The 22,865-nt window shown below is 49.9% G+C and overlaps 1 protein-coding gene across 1 annotated transcript in view; it reads left to right on the top strand.

Annotated features, from left to right (window-relative positions):
- Positions 1-10,869, top strand: part of ETS1 (v-ets avian erythroblastosis virus E26 oncogene homolog 1) — a 19,092-nt gene extending 8,223 nt beyond the window's left edge. Inside the window, exons 5-7 of the mRNA XM_010009783.1 lie at positions 18-275; positions 9,854-9,972; positions 10,654-10,869. Coding sequence (XP_010008085.1) covers positions 18-275; positions 9,854-9,972; positions 10,654-10,869 — 593 coding nt within the window. The remainder of the gene's footprint in view (positions 1-17; positions 276-9,853; positions 9,973-10,653) is intronic.
- The last annotated feature ends 11,996 nt before the right edge of the window (positions 10,870-22,865 follow it).

Below are 22,865 nucleotides of genomic sequence, written 5' to 3'. Positions count from 1 at the left end.
CTCTTCCTTCTCTCCAGGTAAACTGGGTGGGCAGGATTCCTTCGAGAGCATAGAGAGCTATGACAGCTGTGACCGCCTGACACAGTCCTGGAGCAGCCAGTCCTCCTTCCAGAGCTTGCAGCGTGTCCCTTCCTACGACAGCTTCGACTCGGAGGACTACCCCGCCACCCTGTCCAACCACAAGCCCAAAGGCACCTTCAAGGACTATGTTCGAGATCGGGCCGATATGAACAAGGACAAGCCTTTTCCTGCTGCTGCCCTTGCTGGCTACACAGGTAGGGTCATGGTCCTCAGGAAACAGCCTCTTTGGTGAGCATCTTGGGTAGAGACTCTCCATTGGCGGAGGGCAGAGCCTCCAGAATCTCTGGGTTGTGCGTAAGTGAGTTTTGGGGTGTCTCTGGGGTCGGTCACATATAAATGCTACATCCCTGGCAGTGTTCAAGGCCAAGTTGGACAGAACCTTGGACAACATGGTCTAGAGTGAGACGTTCCTGCCCTTGGTAGGGGGGTTGGAACTAGATGATCTTAAGGTTGTTTCCAACCTTAACTAATCTATGTGGGCACACCTGAGAGCACAGAGACCCCCAAGGCTGCATGTCCTTCAAGTGTGGGCATTCCAGACCTCATAGGGGTTGTATGACCTGGCTGAGTGCAGGGCATTTGATGTGTTGTCGTGTACGCCTGGATGCCTCCTGGTTGGGTCTGCTAGGAACTGGTGTCTGGTTTTTATTGCTGAGAACACAAGGTAGTAGAGAGCCCTCATTTCCCCATCTGACACATCTATGCAATACTTGCTTGTGGTTTCGCATCTCGGGCAGGAGTGGCTGCATTTCAGCATTGCTGTGTGCGATGTGAAATGACCTCCTCCCTTTCTAGCATGGAGGAAGCACTTGGGTTTGCTCTTTACCTTGGTGCAAGGCAGGGATGGGATGCTGCCAAAGCAGACCCAAGGATTTTCTGTTCCCTGCACTGGGAGAGATGAGGTGATAGGACATGGAGACTCTTGTCTTTTTATATGACAGCCCTCCAAGCAATCTGGCATCTCCATGAAGAAAAACCTGTTGGGATGGGGCTTCCAGCTCCAGTGGAGATAATCCTTTCCAGTCCTTCTGTGCCTTGTCTTTTCCCTGTACTATAAGTAAGATCCGCAGGACGGCCTCCTGCCAGTTCCCCTTTTCCCTCCTACATACTGATCTCTCCTGCCCCAGCTGGTAGCAGCTGGTGGAAATAGTTTGTGCAGATAAAGATCATCAACAGGTTCAGAGCTGATCCTGAGGTGTGACTGTCCCTGAAATCTCCTCCTACACATAGCTCATCTTAGGGCTGATATGTAGTTTTCTGTAAGGTGGGGAGAGATGCGGAGGGGAGGAGAGGTGGAGAGATAATTTTAGGAGCTATGTGTAAAAAAGGAAGTGGTTTGTTGCTATAGCTTTAGTTAGAAAGAAAGCTCTTAGTTCTGCCTGCTGAATGAGCCTGTTTCGACTAAGTCAGTGTAAAATACAAGTGTGCTCTGCTATTCCTGAATGGTTCTGGGCTGGGCCATGCCCTGGGACACCATCCTCCACCATGTCACGGCAATTGATATTCCTAAGAAAAGAGACCAGTGAGCAAGTTTTATTCCTGTTTCCTCCTGATAACACCTTTCATTACACCCCATAGAAGTGTTCTGGGCAGCCAGTGTTGGTCGCACTTTAACAGCTGGGGAAACTGAGGCATGGAGGCACTTGGCAAAACAAAGAGCTTCATTTTCCAAGCTGGATGTTTCCCTCCAAGTTTGTAGTTCATGGAAAAGAGCCGCCTCCATAGAGAGGAGCTGAAGCCAGCGGTTGGATCCTCTGTTTTGCCAAGGAGTATTAGCACCCCAAAGAGTGTCCTTGGAATGGTGCCGCCAGGAAGGGGAGACTTCGGTTAATGCAGTGCCAGAGCACGCTTTCAAATGCTTTGCGCTGTGTAACATTTTCCTTTGCCTCATTTCAGACCCCGATTTGAGCCGGGAAGATAATTCCTAGGCCCAGGCATTTTAGTGTGATCTGTAAGGGGGGAGTGCCTGATTTTTACTTCTATGTTGCTTCACTTGAGAAGCTTTAAATGGAGAGAGGAAAACCTGAGGTTTCCAGAAGCAGCATTCATTTGGAAATCCTTGGGCTGGAGGGCTGCTAAGCAATAATTCAGTCCTCAAACCTTCACAGCCTGTGTTTGCCATTGGGAACAATCTTTGGAGAGATGATCTTTGCAGGCAGTGTCCTCTGTCCCTTTTTAAAGCCTACTGACCTGTCAGCACCTCATGTTTTCTGTGCGGAGGGAGCCCAACGTGGGTGCAAAGTGAAGCCAGGTTGCTGTGAAAGCAGGTCACAGCGAGAACAAGTGAGAACGTGTTGCATTACAAACTGTAGGAGAACTGGGCACTCTCAGAACTCAAAACTAGTGTGGATCTGCAAAAATTGGTGTAAGAAATCCAGACTGGCCACTGAGAAGTGCTGAACATCTGTCTTGGGCCAGCTGAGCGAGGGACTCTAAAGCAGAACTCCTAGGCCCTTCCTTATTTGCTTTGCTTTACATTACTTTTAGTTTACTCAGGGGAGGAAGTGCTGTCTAGCAGCTAGAGCAGAGGAACTTCAGTCTGGGCTCTGCAGCTCTGCTGGGGAGGTGGAGCCTCCGAACGAGCAGAGCAGGGGATTACCAGCCCAGGGTCCCAAAGCAGCCAGGACCCTGCTTTTCACTTCTCACTCAGATGATGCCACCAGCATCAGTCCAGATGTAGATGTCCAGCACCAGTTACCAGCCAGTGGAGCACCCAACAGACATGCCATGATGTGCACCTTTTAGGGTTGGAAGAATGAAGCCTGGGAGATCACATCCTTCATCTCCAGGTTGACTTTAAGAACATGACAATATAGTTCAGGCTTTGTTACCAAGGGGCTGTTTTGCTGGTGGCCTAGGGAGGTGGCACAGTGCTTTATCACAGATATCTGATGCTATCTGCCCCAGGAGGCACATGCTTTGGTGAGAAGGTGCATTTTGGCGGAAGCTCTGTTTGCGTTTGATGTGTTCTTCATGCAGCTCGTGAGCAGCTTTTCAAAGCTCCCTTATCTGCCCCCACATCTTGACCTAATTTAACAAGTTGCCATGGTTGCTCAGAGAGGGGTTGATGCAATTTTCTTATCTTTTTTTTTTTTTCTGAAGGAGAAATGTAATTGGTCAGGAGTTGGTGAACTTTATTTAGTTCCCATACCTACAGGGAGGGCCAGTGCTGGACACCTCTGGTTTTGGAACTGGCTCTTCCAAAGCTTGGCCAGATTGACTCTTACATTAAGCCAGATCTTATTTTTCTTGACATGACCTAGGAAATGTATCCATTATATTTAGGCGAGTAGTGCGTCAGGATGCATCTTCTCTGCAGGCAAATGTGCCAAACCTCACGTTGGCTTAGCTAAGCTCAGCTTAAGTTTCCTTGTTCATGCAGCAGTGCAGTGTTTGATGTTGGTGGATGGCCTGGTTGGACCTGGTCTAGTGGAATGTGTCCCTGCCCATGGCAGGGGGTCGGAACTGGGTGAGGTTTAAGGTCCCTTCCAACCCAAACCAGTCTGATTGTATCTCTTGAGTGCCCCAAAGCACCTGCGTGGGTTTATAGCCATGGTATATGTTTGCTATGTGGTATGTAGGACCTCAGCATCATCTCTGCCGGCCGGGGCTTTCCATCCTGCGGTGCTGTCTGCATTGCCACAACACCAGAGCTGTGATGTGCCGAGCTGCTGCTCCATATAGCTGAACAGGCAGAGCAGAGCCATTCCCTTCATGTCTGAGAGGAAGAAGGAGGAAAGAGGGATGAGAAAGGTGAAGTGGGTGCACACCAAACCTTGATCTCTCTTCTGCAAGGCTGGTTTTGCATTTGTGATGCTGCCCTTTCTTACAGACCTAGTTAGGAAGTTGCTGATGCCTTTACAGGTGATCTCAGCACCTAAAGAGTTAATGCCCCCTGCCCAGCTAATATCACACATGACCGAAGTGTCTCTCTTGGGGACAGATTGATGCTATCTTCATTATCATGCTGCCCTTGAAGAAGACAGACAGTGGTGGAGGGAATAGCCACCTCTCACAGATCCTATCTTGCCTGAGTGCCTGTCTGCCAAACGGGTTTTGCCCAGGCCAGATCCCACCCTGATCCTTGCTATCAGCATTCGCAGTGCCTTGTCGATAGGGCCCAAATTTGCCTGCTAAACCCATCTGCCCTGTTTGAATTGTCTGTGGTGCAGAGCCTGAAGCCTCTGACAAGCCTCCGTTTCTGAGCGATGCTTATCTGTGACACAGAAGTGAAAGCACGCAGCTGCTGTTTTGCAAGAAAGTCAAGTCTGTGCCAAAGAAAGTGGGTCTCTTTCAAGAGAGCTTGTGTGCTGCTTCCCCTCGTCTTGTTGCCTATGCTGCTGGCCTGAATCTTACACCAGCAAGCTCCCTGGATGTGCTGTGGTCATTGGCATCCAGAAATCCACCAGCAGCTGCCTTCTCAACCTCCCTCTGATTGACATCCAGAGTCAGGGCAGTAGCTTTCCTAGAAACATCAGCATCCTTCCTCCCTGCTTCTGGAGAATGTGCCTGTATGGGCATCCATAGCCACTTGTAGCTTGGGTTGGGGGAATTTGGAGATGCAGGCAGTTGCCCTAGCAATCAGAATCATAGAATCCTAGAATAGTTAGGGATGGAAAGGACCTTAAGATCATCTAGCTGCAACAAGCAGCACAACAGCACTTCTGTCCCCTGTGTGATGAAGGGATGTTGTTGGCTTGCTTCTTTGGGGTTATACCCTGTACCTGCCCTTGCAGAGTGACTTCAAGTGTGACCAGCTATAGTAACTGTTGCCTGTTTTCTGCACCTCTGGTGTGGAGCCTGCATGGCTCAGCAGCGAGATGGGGAGCTTGAGGGTAGTGCTGGGGCTGGGGCTGGTTCAGTGGCTCCTGCTCCACCTGCCAGACATGTGCAAATGACAGTGAAATGAGCCTCATGCTTCACTGCCCAAGTGTGACGGCAGCTCAGCTCTCACTAGAGTGGCTTGTTTTGGGTTGGAAGGGACCTTAAAGTTCACCCAGTTCCAACCCCCTGCCACGTGTCCCCCCCCCCTGCCACGGGCAGGGACACTTTCCACAAGAGCAGGTTGCTCCAAGCCCCATCCAACTTGGCATCCCAGCATGTTCTTCCTCAAAACAGAGTAGATGCATCAGGAAAGCAGAACTGTCTCATTGTGGCCGCACTCCTGTCTATAAACATGGCCAAAAGTATATGGCTCCACATACAGGAGCTTTCTGGGTCCTTCTCTGCTTTCTTCACACCTGCTCTTTGTAGATGCTTCTGAGCTCCACCTTTGCCCTCCCACCCATGCAAAGCCAGCACTTCGTGGTGGTGTGACTACCTGGGACAGCTTGGGTGAGAGCTGGGGAGGAGGTGGTTGGGCTTGGTCTAACAAGGGAGCGATGGGGACGAGCTTTGCTGCCCCCCAACACATTGGGAGAAATTGGGGACCTCTGGTGCCACAGTGCCATCGAAGGGGGCTCGGGCAGGGCAGGCACACGTGTGAGGTGAAGGCTGTTTTGGAGACGTTGCTGTGCCCAGTTGTTTTGTTGGGTTGGAACCACAAACCACAGAGTGCAAAGGATAGGTGCGCCGCTTTTTTTTGTCAGTGGGGTGGGTTTTTTTCACTTCTTTTCTTGTTTGAAAGAAGGAAAACAGAACAGAGGCCGTTGAGAGGGGTGGGTGTGTGAAACTGTCTCAGGAGAGAGTGGGGATGACGTGTTTTGGGCTGTGCCTTCCCTGGTAGAGTGCAGATACCGGTCTGACCCAACCCAATCAGTACCACCATCACTGCACCAGTGGAAGTGGCTGTTTCAAACCCCTCCAGAGCCACTGGGTAGGAAGGTGATGGGGTCCAAGGGAGGATGTCAGAGGATGGTGTGGCACCAAACCCTTTGCTCTGGGGACATGCAGGGGTGCCACTGGAGGACTGATGCTGAAGAGGCAGCGCTCAGCAAGCGGCTCCCACTGCAGCAGCCGGCTGTCATCCGGCTACAAGGCATATTTTCCCCCTGACGTGGGGAGAATTCCTGTGGTGTGACACTCCCCACTGAAGGACCCCGTTCAGTGCCACCAAGGCCAGACAGGGCCCCCATTGTGGCCTCGGCAGGCACTATTCTTAGCAGCCTTCGTGGGTGCTGGAGGTCGCAGTGGGGCGGGAGAACATCCCACCACTCTCTGAGCTCTTGCCTTGTCTTTTGTGGAGCAGAGCTGCCCCCATTCCCCAGCCAGAGCTGGGTTTCCTCTGGAAACCCCTGGATGTGTGCAGAGGAGGACCAGCACCATCAAAGGTGGCTTGTGTCCCTCCGCCTCATCCTTGGGGCTGCATCCAAAGAAAAGGCTGCGGGAATGCTCCAGTAGTGGTTGTTTTTGGCGATAACCAAGGGAACAGGGCGCATGGTGGGGTACACCCGCCGGCCTCGGGGCAGTCAGCACGGCCGTGCGTGCCTGTACCATGAAGTGATCTGATCCCGGCGTCGCAGTGGGGATTTCCAGCCCCAGGCAGGGGTGAGTGGAAGAGTTGAAGCAGAAGGGATGGAAAATGGGCACTGCTCCCAGCCCTGGCAGGGGTGGAGGTTTGGGGCGTGGAGACAAGCCCAGCAGCTTCATGCTCGCCTGATAGCTTTGGGGATGTGAGGTGGGGGGGTGGCATCACTGCATGAACTAAGGTTCACCTTTAAATCCTTTTAAGCATTGGGAAAAATAGCTCCCTGGTCCTTGCTGGTCTGCAGAAGCAGCTCATAGAATGGTTTGGGTTGGAAGGGACCTTAAAGATTATCTAATTCCAAACCATGCTTGAAGCCCCGTCCAACCTGGCTTTGAACACTGTCAGGGATAGGGCAGCCACTGCTTCTTCGGGCACCCTGTGCTCCCTGTGCACCACCCTCGCAGTGAAGAGCTTCTTCCTATTATCTAACCTAAATCTACCAATTTTGAGCTTAAAGCCATTCCCCCTTGTCCTGTCAATACCTGGTGAGGTATCAGCTCTGAAGACAGCCCTCCCAGTACTAATTACAGCAGTACAGGTCCACCAGATGATGGACGGACCTCCAGCACCCCTTCACTGACCATTTTGCTTTCCTACCCTCTGGTCTCCCTCCCCAGAACAGTTTTTGGCCATGCAGGCTGGGGCATGTGCCCAGGTTTGGTTCCTGCCACCTCAGCATTGCTTGCCTTGCTGACGTCTCCGACTCAGCAGCAGTGGCACATCTGCAGGGCCTCTGCTGCCTTCCCTTCCAGCAGGGCGTGTGTTTATAGGAGCTCAGACATGCCTGCGAGCCCTGCAGTAAACACATTCTTGACATAATTGCTTGTCCAACACAGAGGAATTTGGGGTTTTACGGTGTCCCACAGACAGCTTGGAATAGACCTTGGGAATCCCTGTTGCAGGGATGACACCGCTTCCTTCAGAGTCCCGAAATACCCAGCAGAGCAGTAGCAAGATCCCTGCATTGATTGCTGGAGAGAGGGCAAGAAATTCCTGGGTTTCCCGACTCCTCTCCATACCTAGCATGAGCTGGGTTAATGACACTTGAACCTTGAAAGGGTCCCACAGAGACAGGATGGAACAGAAAGAACCTAGCGCCAGGGTGGTGGGTTTTCATCCATCTTATTCTGGGAATTAGATGCCCAGAGAAGCTGTGGCTGCCCCATCCCTGGCAGTGCTCAAGGCCAGGTTGGACACAGGGGCTTGGAGCAACCTGCTCTAGTGGAAGGTGTCCCAGCCCGTGGCAGGGGGTTGGAACTGGATGAGCTGTAAGGACCCTTCCAACCCAAACCAACTATTCTGTGAGTCTATGAATAATCCTTGTTTGGTTGGGCAGGAGAGAAATCAGTGCGAGGTGATGAACTTGCTTCAATCTTGTCCCCTTGGACTGTTTCTCTGTTAACCTGCTTTGGGTGTTGGATGCTCTCTGCATGTGCTGTAAAGTCAGATGGGCTTGAGAGAAACAGGCCCCTTGGGAATTCACCTGCAGTTCCCCATGGAGGACCTCAGTCTGCTGAAAGAACCTTTTTTCCCAGTGTTTTCTCTGTATTTAAAGCTTGCTGCTATAAATAGGTCTGAGTTTTGAGATGCTGTGGCATTTCAGGCCAGGGTTTTGGCTCTTCCCTTTTGGGTGGGAGGCAAAGGCGTCATCTGACTTTCCTCCCCTGTTTTGGCATGGATGACCCAACTCCATTCCTACTGGAGAGTGCGGTTGCAAAGTCAACATCTTGGCAAGCTCCTGCCCAGAGCAACGCCAGACTGGAGCCTTTCCCCACTGAGTGACATCTTCCCATTCACAAGCAGAGAGATGGTGTGAGCTCCCTGCTTTGTCCTGCCCATGGCTGTGTGATAACCCCCAGGGCTTGGCAGGGAACCCCCTGGAGCAGCTCCTTAGGAATAACAGGAGGGAAACAGTTTGGGGAGTGCTAGATGGGGCACAGGATTCCCGTGTCCCAGAGCCAGCTCTCTCATTTCCTCCTCCCCAGCAGCTCGTCTGCTTTTGAGTCATTTTAAACCTCATGGAAAAGGGGGAACAGCCTTCTCTTCCCTCTGCGGGTTATCCCGCAGCTCGGCAGCATTCATTGTCATTCCTGGAAATAAGCTGTTCTCCATCCCTTTGTCTGAGTACATAATTCTTCTTCTTCCCTGCTTGAAGCCTGTACTCATTGCTGTCAGCAGGCGGGTTTACCCCAGCCTGCTGTCTTAATGCAGCCTGTGCAATTCTTGTTGTGATAAATCATTTCCTCTAACCCCTGGTTCTGTTTATTATTATTATTGTCATTCTTGTTATTAGTGATGTATTTTAAGCTGCGTTTAAAACATGGCAACATCTCTCCCAAAACATGTTGCCCTGAGCTAAGCACAGTACTTAGGGTGCGGCTGCATTTGGAAGTTGCTCATCAAAGAGATTTTGGCTTGAGGGCTTCTCCTCTACCTTTGATTGGGACACGAGAAGGGATGAGGATTTCAAAACCACTCCATGTACACCATTCATCCAGCCCAAACCAAGCTGCGGAGCCGCAGGCACTAGGTACTGCAGGTTAGATGTGTCACAGTGCTGTCGGCCAAAATTGGCACCCATGGGACTGTGGTGTTGTAAGGAGAGGTTGAACCTACATGGCATGCGATGCTACGGGCTGCCTCATGCCTCTCCAGCTGGATTAGGGGAACCAGCAGCCACATGGAGGTTTGCTATGGCTTTGTTAAGACCATGATGGGGAGATGCAGCAGTCCTGAGCTGGTGAGACCCATGTGCAGAGCCAGCCAGCCCCTGCCTTCCCTGCACTGAGCTCTGCGAGCCGGCACAGCCCGTTCCTGCAGCAACACGCCCTGGAAGGAGGCCAAATGATTTTCATACCTGGGTGTCCCCCCCCTTATCTCGATGAACAGCAACAGAGGAAAGAGTCAAGGTCGGGAAGCAGGAGTCTGCCGGAGTTCATGCGATGGCCAGCAGCTTTTTGGCATGGAGGAAACAGGGGTGCTCTTGTGCCAAGACAATGACTGCTCGCTGTTCGGATGCCAGAAAAGTAATCCTATTTATGTAACTCGAAGTGAAGCATTCCAGTGCATGAATATTCAGCTCTTACTGCAAATGGGAAGCTCTTTTACCTGCAGGATTTAACTCTCAAGCTGTCATCTCAGCCCACATCTTGCTCTGTGGTCACTGATTATTTTCTTTATTATAGTAGAAGGTTTTATTCTTTTCAGTGTGCACAATTTGGATGTGATTTTTTTTCCTCCCCTCTAGGATAGAAGGAGCTGTGCTTTTGCTGGCATTAATTTCTCATGTTTCTTTTGTCTTCCTAGGCAGTGGACCCATCCAACTGTGGCAATTCCTGCTGGAACTGCTCACTGACAAGTCCTGTCAGTCCTTCATTAGCTGGACGGGTGATGGCTGGGAATTCAAACTTTCTGACCCAGATGAGGTAGAGTACCCTGGAATTGAGTGCACAGCCCAAATTCCTTTGAAATATTGCTGTGAATAACCCTGCCTTCCTCCCTTCAGGGCTGAGATTTGGGCAGCCACATTGTTCAGGTCCCAGGTGTGTGTAGGGGAAAACAATGAATTAGAGCCCAGCTGGAAACTGGGCTGCACTATTACCTGGGAAGCCATAATTTGTGCCCAAAGTCAGTGGGAAGTAGCTGAAACATCGCAGAGAAGAGGCATAATGCCAAAGTTTTTCAAGTAGGATGTATACAGGTGAGAGGGGGGACTTCCTACAGGTTTTGGGGAGCAAATACTGTAACAGATTGCCCGGAGTGTTGGTAGATGCACCATCCCTGGAGACATTCAAGGCTGGATGTGATTCTGGGCAACTTGATCTAGATGAAGATGTCCCTGCTCATTGCAGGCAGATTGGACTAGATGGGCTTTAAAGGTCCCTTCCAACCCACACTATTCTATGGTTCTGTGATCCAGGATGACTTACACATCCTCATAGAGTCCTCTGCAGTGTTCTACCGTTGCATGGAGGTTGGTTTCCCCAAACCTTAATGCCTGTGACCCATCCATGTCCATCTTAAAGATGAGGAAACTCCTCTCCCTTCCCTCGTGTCCGGTCCCTGCGATGCGCATCCCTCGTTGACTCTCCTTTCCCCTCTCCCAGGTGGCCAGGCGATGGGGCAAGAGGAAAAACAAGCCCAAGATGAACTACGAGAAGCTGAGCCGTGGCTTGCGCTACTACTACGACAAGAACATCATCCACAAGACAGCTGGGAAACGCTACGTCTACCGCTTCGTCTGCGACCTGCAGAGCCTGCTGGGCTACACGCCCGAGGAGCTCCACGCCATGCTGGACGTCAAGCCAGATGCTGACGAGTGAAGGTGGCTGGCCGGGGTGGAGGGTCACCCCGTGTCATTTTGAAGAGTCGATGGGACTTTTTCTTTTGGTTCTTTTTTTTTTTTTTCCCCCCCCAGTTTTGCTGTTATTTTGGTCATTTGTTAATTCCTTTTTGTTGTTTTTCAAGAGCGACTCAGATTTGATGCTTTGAGGATGTTGGGAGAGAGGGAGGCGGAAGAGGCAAACTGTGTTCAGTTCAGAGAAGGATGAGCTTTTTCTTTCCCTGAAAGCTCCAAGACAGGCTTTTTGGGGGGTGAAATTCTGAGTTTTAAGAAAGCCAGAAAAATGTAGCTCACTTAAAAAAAAAAAACAAACCCCTCCCCATCCCTTGCTGTTTAGAAAAAAACATTATCAAATGGATCCCTTTGGATTTTGTGTTATTCACACACAAGCAGTTCAGGAAATATGACAGTATTCCTGAGGATTTGAATCTGTTTTTGAGGGTGGGGAGGGAAAACCAAAGTGGGCGAATATTCCTGCTTCGGGGAGGGGCAATATGGGAAAACCCCAAGAACTCTTTGTTGTTCTTGGCCATCACTTTTCTGTTGGTCGTCTGCTTTTCAACAAAGGACAGAATTTTTGCTAGGAGGGATCAAGACTCTCTTTTTTTAATTTTTTTTTTTTTTTAAGAAATCTGTTAAAAGTTTTATTTTATTAAATTTTGTGCCAGTATTTTTTTTTTCTAAATAGTCTTAAGCTCTAAGATGGTCTCAGTATTGCAATATTGTGTGTGTTTGTTTCTGTTATGCCAGCAGAGAGTTTTATCACAGTGAGGAAGAGGTTAAAGATGAAAATAGGAGTTTATGTAGACCCCACTGGAGGAGTGGAACGCTACGACCCGGCATCTCCGCATCGTATGTGAAGGAAAATGAACTCCAAACTGGCTCCTAGTGATGCCTGCTGGATGTGCTGCTCTCACCTCCAGCCCCACATGCTTTGCTCCGCCACTTGCTGATAAAGCTGGTTGAAATTCCCACTTTTGGAATTGTTTTTCTAAAAGGGGCCCTTTTGTATGGCTGTGTTTTGGGCATGAAACCTAGCCAGATTTGCAGGGAAAATGTCTTATTTTGTGTTTTCCAAATCACTTCTTTTGCTCAAGGGACCCTTTGGTGTTTTCAGAAAATTTGGTTCATTCTTTTTTGGAGGGTAAAGGGGAAAAATTCCCTTGTTTTCAATGTGGTAAGTGGAAAATATATTAGTTGATTGGGGGCATAAAAATCAGGAAAAAGTTGAAAAACCAAAGTTTTCCTTCCTGTTTCAACCAGCTCTTATCTTTATTGCTGTATGTGACACTGGCACGGGTTGCCCGGAAAAGCTGTGGCTGCCCCATCCCTGGCAATGTTCAAGGCCAGGTTGGACACAGGGTCTTAGAGCAAGTGTGCCCCTGCCTGTGGCAGGGGGTTGGAACTGGATGGGCTTTAAGGTCTTTTCCAACCCAAACCACTCTGGGATTCTGTGATTCCATGTCTTAACCAGCCTGGCACACACAGAAAGGAAACTGTCCTTGCAAATAGGTTCTTAACTGCTCTTTGGAAGCCTGATCCTGCAGCCCCTGGCAGGGTGTGATTAACATGAAGTGTACAACTAATGTCATTAGGGTAAATGATGAGAGGTCTCCTGTGTGTCTGAGGAGGAGCTGTACCAAGCACTTCCTGGGATGCTGCTGACCACTGTCACCATGGGCTAGGTGTGAGTTAAGAGGATCGGGCAGTGAGTGTTTCCACATCTAAATATAACCCTGGAGCTGAATCCGTGCGGATCCAGCTGACAAACAGGGTCTTTCTCCCTTGAAGCCACTGGGCATTTTCTTTTTAAAGACAGTATTAAGCGTTTGAACCAAAAAGTACCTTCCTTATGTGTTGTCTGTCTGTTTGTGTGTTTTAGGGAGTTGTGTTCATTCTTGGAGGCACTGTGAGAGGGAAGCTGGGGGTGAGGTGGGGAGAGGCTTCCCAGAGGTGCTCGTTGGGATATGCTTGCCAGATGTAGGCTGATATATCAGCTTGGCAGGAAAGGACCCTGCCTGAAAAGAGACAAAGTACGTGGGCACGTCACCCTCTTGCCCAGTGGTTGGATGAGGAGCTTGATCCCAAGGAGATGCTCACAGGGGCACCTCTGTATCCCAGTTGGCCATTCTGGGGCAAGTCATCTCTAAAACTGCTGCATGCTCTATAAAGAAGGTGATGGTAGAGGGGAAATGAGTGGGACACAAGGGAGCTCCAGCCCAGGGGGATGGAAGCAAGTGGTGGTTTAAGGGAGGTTGTTAGTTATGCTCTTAGCTCATGGGGCTGGGTCTGGGGGTCATCCTTCTGAACATTGAAAGAAAAGGGTGGGAAGGATGGAAAGGAAGGAAAAGGGCATGAAGGGAAAAGTGAAAGGAACATGCAACAAAGGAGCAAAGGGATGCTGCCCACTGGGAAATTAAACTTCAACTCATCTCCTTGGGTAGAGAGGATGGGAGAAAGCAGCATGGCCAAGCTGGAGAGAAGGAAGGAAAACAGGTATCATGGATGAGGCCCTGAGCAGAGCTCTGCCACAGAGCCAAGCCTGAAAAGGGCTTGATGTGATGGCATGGAAGTGTGCAGGGGAGGAGTAGTACAAGAGCATCCCAACAGGACACACCGTATGAGTTGGATTTTCAGCCATCAAATGGGGTTTCATAGGTGTTCTGTTGCTGTCCTGCACGCAGCTGCACAGTGCCCTTAGCTTACCCTTCTCAGGCCACTTCTGGCAGTGCTTTGGAAAATCCCCCTAGACCCTTTGAAAGGGCTGTCTCCTGGCTTTGGCACCATGCTGCATCCTAGGACATGTCTCCTGCCTTGCTTGGCTGCTTTGCTGCAGCTGAAGTGCCTTTTCCAAGCAGAAAACAGGGTTAAAACTTCCCTCAGATGGGGATTTGGGTACCATCCCCATTCTCCTGCCAGGCTAAATCCCTCATCCACTCCACTGTGCTTATATTTTCCAGGTTTCCAAGCTGCACCTGTGTGCTCCCAGGATTTTGGGGCAGCTGGTTTATAGGTTAGAAAGGGTTAAGTGTGGAAAGCAGCTCTGTTTTTTGGGACTAGCTACTGGCTGGAGCTTCTCCATGGTTTCTCCCTCCTGTTTGCCATCCCAGCTCGCAGGCTGTGTGCAGGAAAAGGGCAGTGCAGTCCTAGGGATGTCAGGTTCATCATTTCCTATTTTCCTTTGCTTTTTATTCCCATTCTAGAGACCATCCCAGAGAGGGCTGTGTGCTGTTTATACACTGGAACTTTGCAGATTTGTTGTTGTTTCTGTTTTTATTTGTATCTTTCTGCTTTTTGGCTTTTGGCGAGGGGTGTGCTGAACCAGATGTGCTGGAACCCAGACTCTCTGACCTCCTGTTCCTCAAGTCTGTGAAGAGTTGGTCAATCCACTCACACATGCTGGACCAGATGGGTTTGAGAGGGACAATGGAGATCTGCTGGGGACACGGCTCACTCCTGTGCTGGTTTCTCTGCATGAGGATAAGCTTCACCCTCAGCAGATATACATGGCTTTTGGAATTAGGCAGTAATGTCTTGTTTTGGAATGTCTCAGGTGCTTTTGGTGGGAAAAATAGCCAAGCAGGGCAAGAAATAGAAGATACTGTATGACTGAACCTTCTCACATCTTTCCAAACCAACCTCCTCCAAAAGAATGGTCCCAGTAAGCATCAGTAAATCTGGATGCTGTGGGAAACATGTCCATCTTCTCACATTTGCTTTTCTGGAGGGGTTTTCTGAGAGGCTTTAGGGCTTTGGTTGCTTGTTCCTTGTTAATGTCGCAATATTGGGATGCCTTGGCGTGCTCTGCTCTCTGGTAGGGTCTATATAACATCCATGAGCTGTTGTCTACATTCCAAAGAGGTTTAAATAAATGATAAATCTATGTATACATATATGTTATAATGGAATATCTCCAGGAATTATCTGCCTCAGTAGAAAAAGAAAAAAAAGTGGTTTTCTTTTTGGTTTAGTTTTGTTTTTACACATGGGATTTTCTTTTGAAGCTGATAGAAGAAGAAGAAGAAAAAAGAGATTGTTATATTGTGCTGTTCAACTATTTTCCAACTTGTATTTTCATATAATTTATATTTTTTAAAAGTGGAAAAAAAAAGTTTAAAAGCCAGATTAAAAAAAAATAGATAAACAAGGAAAAAGCAGGTGCTTTTTAAAACAAACTGAGCTGAGGTAGCTTAGAGATGTAGCGACGTGTGTGTGTGTCCGTGCGTTGTGTTGTGTTCTGTTTCGTTTTTTTAAAGGATACAAAAAGAAGTCCCTCCTCCATTGAATCCTTAAAGAAGGAGGGGATTGGTTTTGTTTTAATTGCTGATGCTGGCACATCATTTTGCTGGAGAGTTTTTTATATACTGTAGCCTTATTTCATATCGTATTTTAAACCATGTGAAATTAAAAGAAGAATAATTCCTAACCCTCTGTGTCGGTGTGCTGCTTCGTTGCCTTTACTCTTGGAATTCAGTGAGAAAGGGGGGAAAGCAATGCAAAACCTTGTAAATCCCAGCAAGGTCTGGGGTTTTTTGCATTATTATTTTGTGGTTATAGGAAGTAAGGGTCTGGCTGGAGTCATGGCCTCGGGCGGATGTGGAAAGATGCTGCATGGCGCTAGCTCTCTCTTGCTTTGGGTTATCCTCTCCAGCTCCTTGGAGACCATCACCACTCCTCATTGCCATCCCAGGGGCAATTCCAGGGTTTCAAACTGGGCTTTCATCCCAAATCATCACCGGGAGCTTGGGCTATCTGTGGTTTACCACCTCAAATGACTTCTAGTTGTAATTTCTTCAGCAGGCTGTTGCAAAACAGGCGCAGCCAACTTGGAGAGCCACCAGCTCACCCTCGCTGTGAAGATGCTCTTGGGCATCTGCTTTTCTACTTCAGACCGTGGGCTGTGGCCCATCAAGAGGAGAAATCCACCTCTGGGCTCCCAGTAAAGCAAATCAGACCATTGTGCTTCAGATCTTTAAAAAATACATATATTTTTATACATTATGTTTTTCCCAGTGCTGTTTATCCTGGCTCAGGTATCCCTCATCCTCATCAAGCCGGATTGATTGGAGCCTATTAACATGCAGGTCTGATTAATGAAGCATCCTGGGAGGCTCGTGGTCCAGGAGCTGATGCTTACTCATATGGCTGGTGAGTTTGTGTGATGGGAAATTCCCAGAGGACAACATCATTGACGCTTGTTTGCTTGAATCAGCATGAAGACAAAGCGCTCAGATTCATAGAATACCAAGAAGGGACGTCAGGTCATCGACGTGGAGAGGATGCAGGGTAAGGGATATTTATAATTACTCCATTTATAGTCACTTGCAGCCATGCAGGAAGCAAGAGGTCTTGGGGAAGGATGAGGGGTGGAGAAGTGTCATGGTGCTTCAGTGTGGGCCTGGGATGCTGGTGGGATGCTCCCGAGTTTCGAAAGCTCTGCAATCCCTGAGCTTAGTAACACCGGGGTCTGTCAGAGACCCCAGAACAGGGAATACCCCAGGGACACCCTGCTCCATCCTTGGCTCAGAGACAGAGAGCTCCAAGCAGGAGCAGAGCTTGCCTTCGCCTCCACCGCCAGGACCTTGATCTTGCCGTAGCTCTTTTCATCACAGCTGGAGCCGCCAAGCCAGGCAGAGCCTGGCCACCCTGGGTAAATAAACAGCAAGAGCAGCTCCGTTCCCATCCGCTGCTTTCAAGTCTCAGTGCAGCCCCCAGCAACTGCAGGCGATTGATTTAATGCTGGCACTAAAAATACTGGCCGGGGAAGCCCCTGTGCACCTGGGGTACCCGCTGGGGAAATGGTGGCCAGCAGCTAACGGCCCCGAGGCAAAGCAGATGCTCCCCCTTGATCATAGAATCATCACTAGTTTGGGTTGGAAGGGACCTTAAAGCTCACCCAGCTCCAAGCCCTGCCATGGGCCAGGGCACCTTCCACTAGAGCAGGTTGCTCCAAGCCCCTGTGTCCTACCTGGCCTTGAACACTGCCAGGGATGGATCTCCCCTCTGTCAGTTTAAAGCCATTCCCCCTTGTCCCATCACTGCCCTTCCCATGGGAAAAGCATCATGGGCACAGCTCTGCACCCCCAAAACCAGTCCCTCGCAGCAATGCATCCTGCAAGCAAGCTGTTAATAAAAGAGCATCGAAATTTAGCTTAAAAGGAAGGGGTTTACCTGGGAGGCATGAGCAGGAAAAACCTGCCTGTGCAGGGAATTGCAGCTTTAGGAGGATTTTGCACGGCTTATTGGCCCCAGCTGCAGTTGTGTGGCTGCTCAGGTGAGGGATTTAAACCAAGCCAGAGCAGCAAGCAGGGTTTTCGAAGCTCTGGCATGTATATATGTATGCAGGGATGTGGGCATCCAGCAGCATGGTGCAGGAGGAGGCAGTGAATTCCCAGCGCCAGGGCTGGTGCATGTGGGATGGAGGGGGCTTTGCACGCTTGAAAGCGGCTGCATGTGCTGAGAGCCGCTGCTTTAAATAGAGGTCAGAGAGCAAACGGGGTTTTTTTAGGTCAGTGTCTTGAAATGAGATGTCTGAACCGGCGCTGGAGGGAGATTGAAACAGGAACCGAAATTACTGAAGCCTAAACTAAAAGAAGGGCTCTCTAGAAATCTCTGAGATAGAACAAGAGAGGTGGAAGGAGGTGGTGAAAGAGGAGAGATGTGAATATAGAATCATAGAATGATGGACAGGTTTGGGTTGACGGGACCTTAAAACTCAGCCAATTCCAACCCCCTGCTGCGGGCAGGGGCACCTTCCACTAGACCAGGTTGCTCCAAGCCCTCGGGGCATCTCTGTGGCCTCCTCTGGACTTGCTCCAACAGCTCCACATCCTTCTTGTTTCCCCCAGAGCTGGGTGCGGGACTGCAGGGAGGGGGAGAAGAAAGGAGAAAGGGAGAGGTGTGAGGAGGTGGAATGGGATGCCGCAGCAGCAAGGCGATGAGCTTTGCTCCTTCCTTGGTGGTTTGTGCATCCACAGGGATGCACACACGCTGTTCATGCTTGTTGGGGACCTTACCCCAGAATAACTGGAGATTTAGGGCTGTTGGAAGGTATTTAGACCCCTGGGCTCTATTTCCCTGCCGGGGGTGCCAGGGACAGCTTTCAGAGTCAGCACTTTCCACCCCGCACTGTTTGCTTTCCACGGCCAATTCTCTCCCGCTGTGCCGGGGCCTCTGAACACCATCCAACAGCAACTTCCCGGCTCCTCCAGCGGCCTTTCCCCTGCGCCGCCGAGCGCTGCCGTTCCCTGGCCTCGCTTGAAAGCCGGCCCCACAATGAGCTATTGTGCCAGGCTGCTCCGGAGGGGAGGCAGCGGCCACGGCCAAAATCCAGCTGCCGGGGGGGTCCATGTGCCTGCCAGCACTCAGCTGCCTCCCAGGGAGCACAGGGGCAGGGATGCTCTCCAGTGCTGCATCCCTGGCATAGGGATGCTCCCCAGTGCTGCATCCCTGGGGTAGGGATGCTCCCCAGTGCTGCATGCCTGGCGTAGGGATGCTCTCTGAGGTGCTGCAACCCCCCTCCTGCCTGCAGCATCCTTTCAGGGTTTGGGGTGGGAGCAGGCACTCAGCCTTGGTCGTGTTGATCTGAGCTTATTTAGTCCTTAGGACACCATCGTCTTTGCATGGGGTTAAGGTGGGATGGTGTAATTCCCCAGTCTCAGCTTGAATTGCCCCAATGGACCTGCTGCTTCCTTCCTACTTCCTCCATTCCTTCTCCTTCACGCCTCCTGGCATTCCAAACCCACTTACTTCCTCCTGCCTGGGGTTATCCCTGGCCTCCTCCCTCCCTTTTCCTCCTGCTCCAGCCCTGGCACTATGGAAAAGGCAGTGCCATGTATTTCCAGCTTTGAATAATGATATTTATCAGCTGGAAATGACAAGCCAGAGCCATGCAGTGTGCCCAGGGCCCCAAGCCCAAATGTGAGCAGTGCTGGGGCTTGCAGGGAGCTGGGAGAGATGGAGGAGAGCACAATGTACTGCTGAGCTCAAACCCTGGCAGAGGAAGAGGTTTCTTTTGGAGGAGGGAAATCAGGTAGGGAGATTTGGCAACAGGAAAGGGGTTTGCTGCTGGCACATCCCTGGTTTGTCTTTTCCCTGCCTGTGAGAACAGTCCCCGGCCTGGCTGGTTGGCACAGGGTGATCTGTGTGTTTATTTTTCCCGTTTCCCTTCTTTGGGGTTGTGGTGTTGCTCCTGTGAGGTCCCCTGCAGTGGCTTTCATGGCAGATCCAATCCCTGCTGACAAAAATAGGAGCTGAGGGCTGCATGCCAGCAAGGGAAAGATGAGAAAGAGGGGATGAAATGCAAAATAAATAAGTAAAGGCAAGCGAGTGGCACTTGCTGGGCTGCAGGAGGACTTGTGGATCCAAGGATCCACATGATAATACCCACATAATGGGTATTAATACAGGGGAAGGTCTCCAATGGTGTGATTTTGCCACCATCCTTGGGCGATGCAGGCAGTGCAATGCAATGGTTGCACACTGATTTATGCCCTTACGTGTCAATCTAAATGCTATACCATGCTTCGCCGTTGAATTTGGGAACCTCTGCTACTCTGACCTATTTAAAGGCAGTGCCAAGCTCTTGGCTGGGATGTGCCAAAGCGTTTAGATCCCACGGTGTCCAATCTGTTCTGGTTTCTCTGGGATGCCAACAGCTCCTGCGGTGATTTCAGCTGCCCAGCAGCTCCCCTGGGACTCCCACCACCCCTGGGTGCCTTTGCAAAGGGCATCTATGGGTACTCTGTGCTGGCTGGGTAATTCAAAGTGGTTTCAGCTAAGGAAGCATGACCCAGCTGATGATGTTATAGAAATGATGATTTTGGGGAAGACTTTGTTGCTGTATGAGATTTTGCTTGGGGCTGCCATAGGGTTTCCCAGGTGAGTCCTGTCCTCAGTGTTAATGTCTGTGCATCCTTGTCCCATGGAGAAATAGGGATAACAACCAAAAAAGAATGCATGGTCTCATGGCACTGCCAATATATGAATGTGCTTTTGGGGTGGATAAGCAAGGGAATGTGAACTAGGAGCAGGAAGGAACATCCCCACAGTGTGACAGCTTTTGAGCTCCAGCAGCACCAATATTTACAGCCAGAGTGGGGGAGCTGCAGAATTGGCTGCAGTTCAGGGCAGAGCAAGGAAAATGATTGGAATGAGGTTCCAGGAGCTTCACTCCTCTCCTTATGGGTAGGAAAGGACTTAATTCAGCTCGCAGGCTCCCTCCCTCCATGGGAAAAGACACTTGGCAGTGGAGGACTGAGGGATTTGGAGGCAAAACATGGGCAGTGAACACACTGGAAGTGGAAATGAGGAAGCTGTATTTAGCAGTGAGGTTTAACCACTGGAGAGGCTTGCTCATGGCTGCTGTGGCTTAAATGCAGCCGGGGGCTCTCTTCTTTTGCTTCTCCTGCCCCCAAATCCTTGCTTTAGCTCAAATAGATGCATGAATGCCTTTTAGCAGAGGGCACAGTAGCTCCTTATGGAGATGTCATCAGGCTGTCAAGACTCCTCCCCAAAACCTCACAACCTGAACCCAAAAGGGTGGTTGCAACCAGATAAGGGCAGGGAAAAACCTAGAGCCTGGTCACTGTGAGTCACTGGCAGCCTCAAGCCCAGCGAGCCGGTGCCAGCTGCTTGCTCACCCACCAGCAAGGAGGGAAAAGCCCCAAGGCAAGCCCAAGAACTCAACAAAAAGCCATTAGCAAGTCTTCTCAGGAAGGGCCATGCCAGTGCACATACAACACACTGGCAGGCAAACGCGGTGCAGTTTGCATAGGAGCATTCCTGATGGCAGCGTGGGGATCTGTGCAACCCTCCTCTGTTGAAATTAGCAATGAGGAATGTGCGTTTCCTACCGGGATGGCTTATGGAAATGATAAATGGAAAGTGAACAAACGAAGTTTTATGTGTGGATTTAGAAATCTCGGCAGCTGGAGCCTTCGATTCCCCCACCGTGAGCACAGGGGCTTGTAGGACTGGGGGAAACAAAGCAGAGCCAAGCTGCTTCCAGAAGTTGCACATTTCAGCTAAATTAGTTTAATAAACAATCTGGTTTGTGATTCAAACTTGCTTAACCACACAAACAAAACTGATACAAATCAGTCGTGGGCTGGTATGTGCTTGCTGCCTGTTATGCATGAATCTGCAAGAGGTCCTCGCTCCCCAAGTGCCTGCATGGAGATGACCCATCACAGAAAAGGATTCGATTGGCTCAGGAGAGTGGATAGAAGAAGGATGTGAGGAATTTAGCCCCAGATCTTGCCTTTATCATGATCAGAATGAGGTGGCACAGGAGCACAGAGCAGGTGATGGTCCTCCTGCCATTTACTGCATGCATCCTTTTCTCTTTGCTGAGCACATCCTTTCTGCACCCAATTGGTCTTTCAGACTCAACAGCTTTCTCAGACATTCTTTTTAAGCCGTGGAGATCTTCATTTTGGGTTGCTGTAACTACAGAAATAAACACAGAAGTTTCTGGTGGTGGATAAAAATGACTTGTGGTTTTTGACAGACCAACTTCTGTGCATTCAGCTTCCAGATGCTTCGAAGAGGACGGCTTCTCAGAGAACACTGATGACATGGCCTGGGAAAAGCAGGGCTGCTTAGAGCCATCCAAAGGAGGGGATGCAACAGTTAGGTGTGCTGTTATGAGTATGGAATGGCACGATGGAGAGGGGGATATGAGCTTAGCAACATCAGGTGCAACGGGAAAAGATGCTGGTGTCTTCTTGTGTGCGCTTATGAATGACGAATGTGGTCTGGGCTTCATCTCGCCCAACTGCAGCCACCAAAATTGCTGGCACAGTCCCTGACTTGTTCTTGAAGCCTCAACATAGGGATGTGGTAAGAGCAGAGTCTTAGAGGACTCCAGCCCTGCATATCCTGATGAGGAGTCTTGCGGTGTCCTCCTGAAGGTGAAATCCCAGGTTCTAGAAGATACGTTTTGGAGAACATCCCTTGCAAAAACAGCCAGTGAGGAGGCCAATAGATCTTCTTTAGGAAAAGCAAAGCCTGTAGCAGAAAAGCTGGTGGTAAATGAATGAAAGTCCAGCAAAGGAACTGGGAGTTGTGAAGATCTTGGCCCACTAGCAGGGCTACATAACTTAAACCAGATTTCTGTAGGAAATAACTCTAGGACATTTCCACCACAAACTATGCTCTGCTGCTGCTTGGATGAGTCCATACACCATCATCCCAGTCTATTTTTTTCCCATCTTCCCTTCCAAGTATTGTTCCAAGCCTGAAGACACTGCTGCAGCCAGCTGGGTGCCCTAGGAAATAACTTTCCCACCACTTTCTCTCTCCCTGTGAAGGACACAGGGGGGGAAGCAGACAAAAGGTCTCGCCGAAGTCAGTGGGAAGTACATGGCTCTGTGTGTGTGTGTTATTATTTAGGAGCATGGTTTGGAGGAGGCAGTGTTGGCTCTTCATCCCCATCACCAGCAGCACAAAGCTCGGGTTAGGTTGGTTGCTCAGGCTCCACGCAGGAGAGCATGGGTTGGGGTGGGAAGCAAGAAGCCTGGCTTGCAAGTCAGGATGGAGAAGACAATATCCGTCTGCTTTCCAGGAATGGAGGATGAACAAGGAACCATGACCTCAAGCAGAATTGAATGGGCCAAGACAGCCCCAGCTTGCTCTCCTCTGCCGAGCCAGATGCTCTAGGATGTCCTAGGACATGTCTACCCTGCAGGCCCATGGCTCTGCCAGCTTCTTGGTCACTTGAATTGCTGAATGGAAGCCTGAAAATGGGCATAATTTGCATTCCTGGAAAAGGCGATAATGCCTTGAGACAATTTTCTAGGTGGAAAATGGGATTTCTGATAAATTGTTAGGATTTTTCTTTTAAAGATGTCTGCTTCCCATAGAAATCCTGGGATTGACGTTACAAAAGGGGAAGTGATCAACACAGACCTCCACAGAAACACTCACTGTGTGGGAGTAAACTGGGTAAAGTTTGAATTTTAGCTGAAAAATGAC

This window comes from Nestor notabilis, unplaced genomic scaffold, assembly GCF_000696875.1.
Source record: "Nestor notabilis isolate BGI_N333 unplaced genomic scaffold, ASM69687v1 scaffold3042, whole genome shotgun sequence".
Classification (NCBI taxonomy): domain Eukaryota; kingdom Metazoa; phylum Chordata; class Aves; order Psittaciformes; family Psittacidae; genus Nestor; species Nestor notabilis.
The sequence above is the reverse complement of the archived record's forward strand: the minus strand, read 5'-3'. Positions and strand labels throughout refer to the sequence as shown.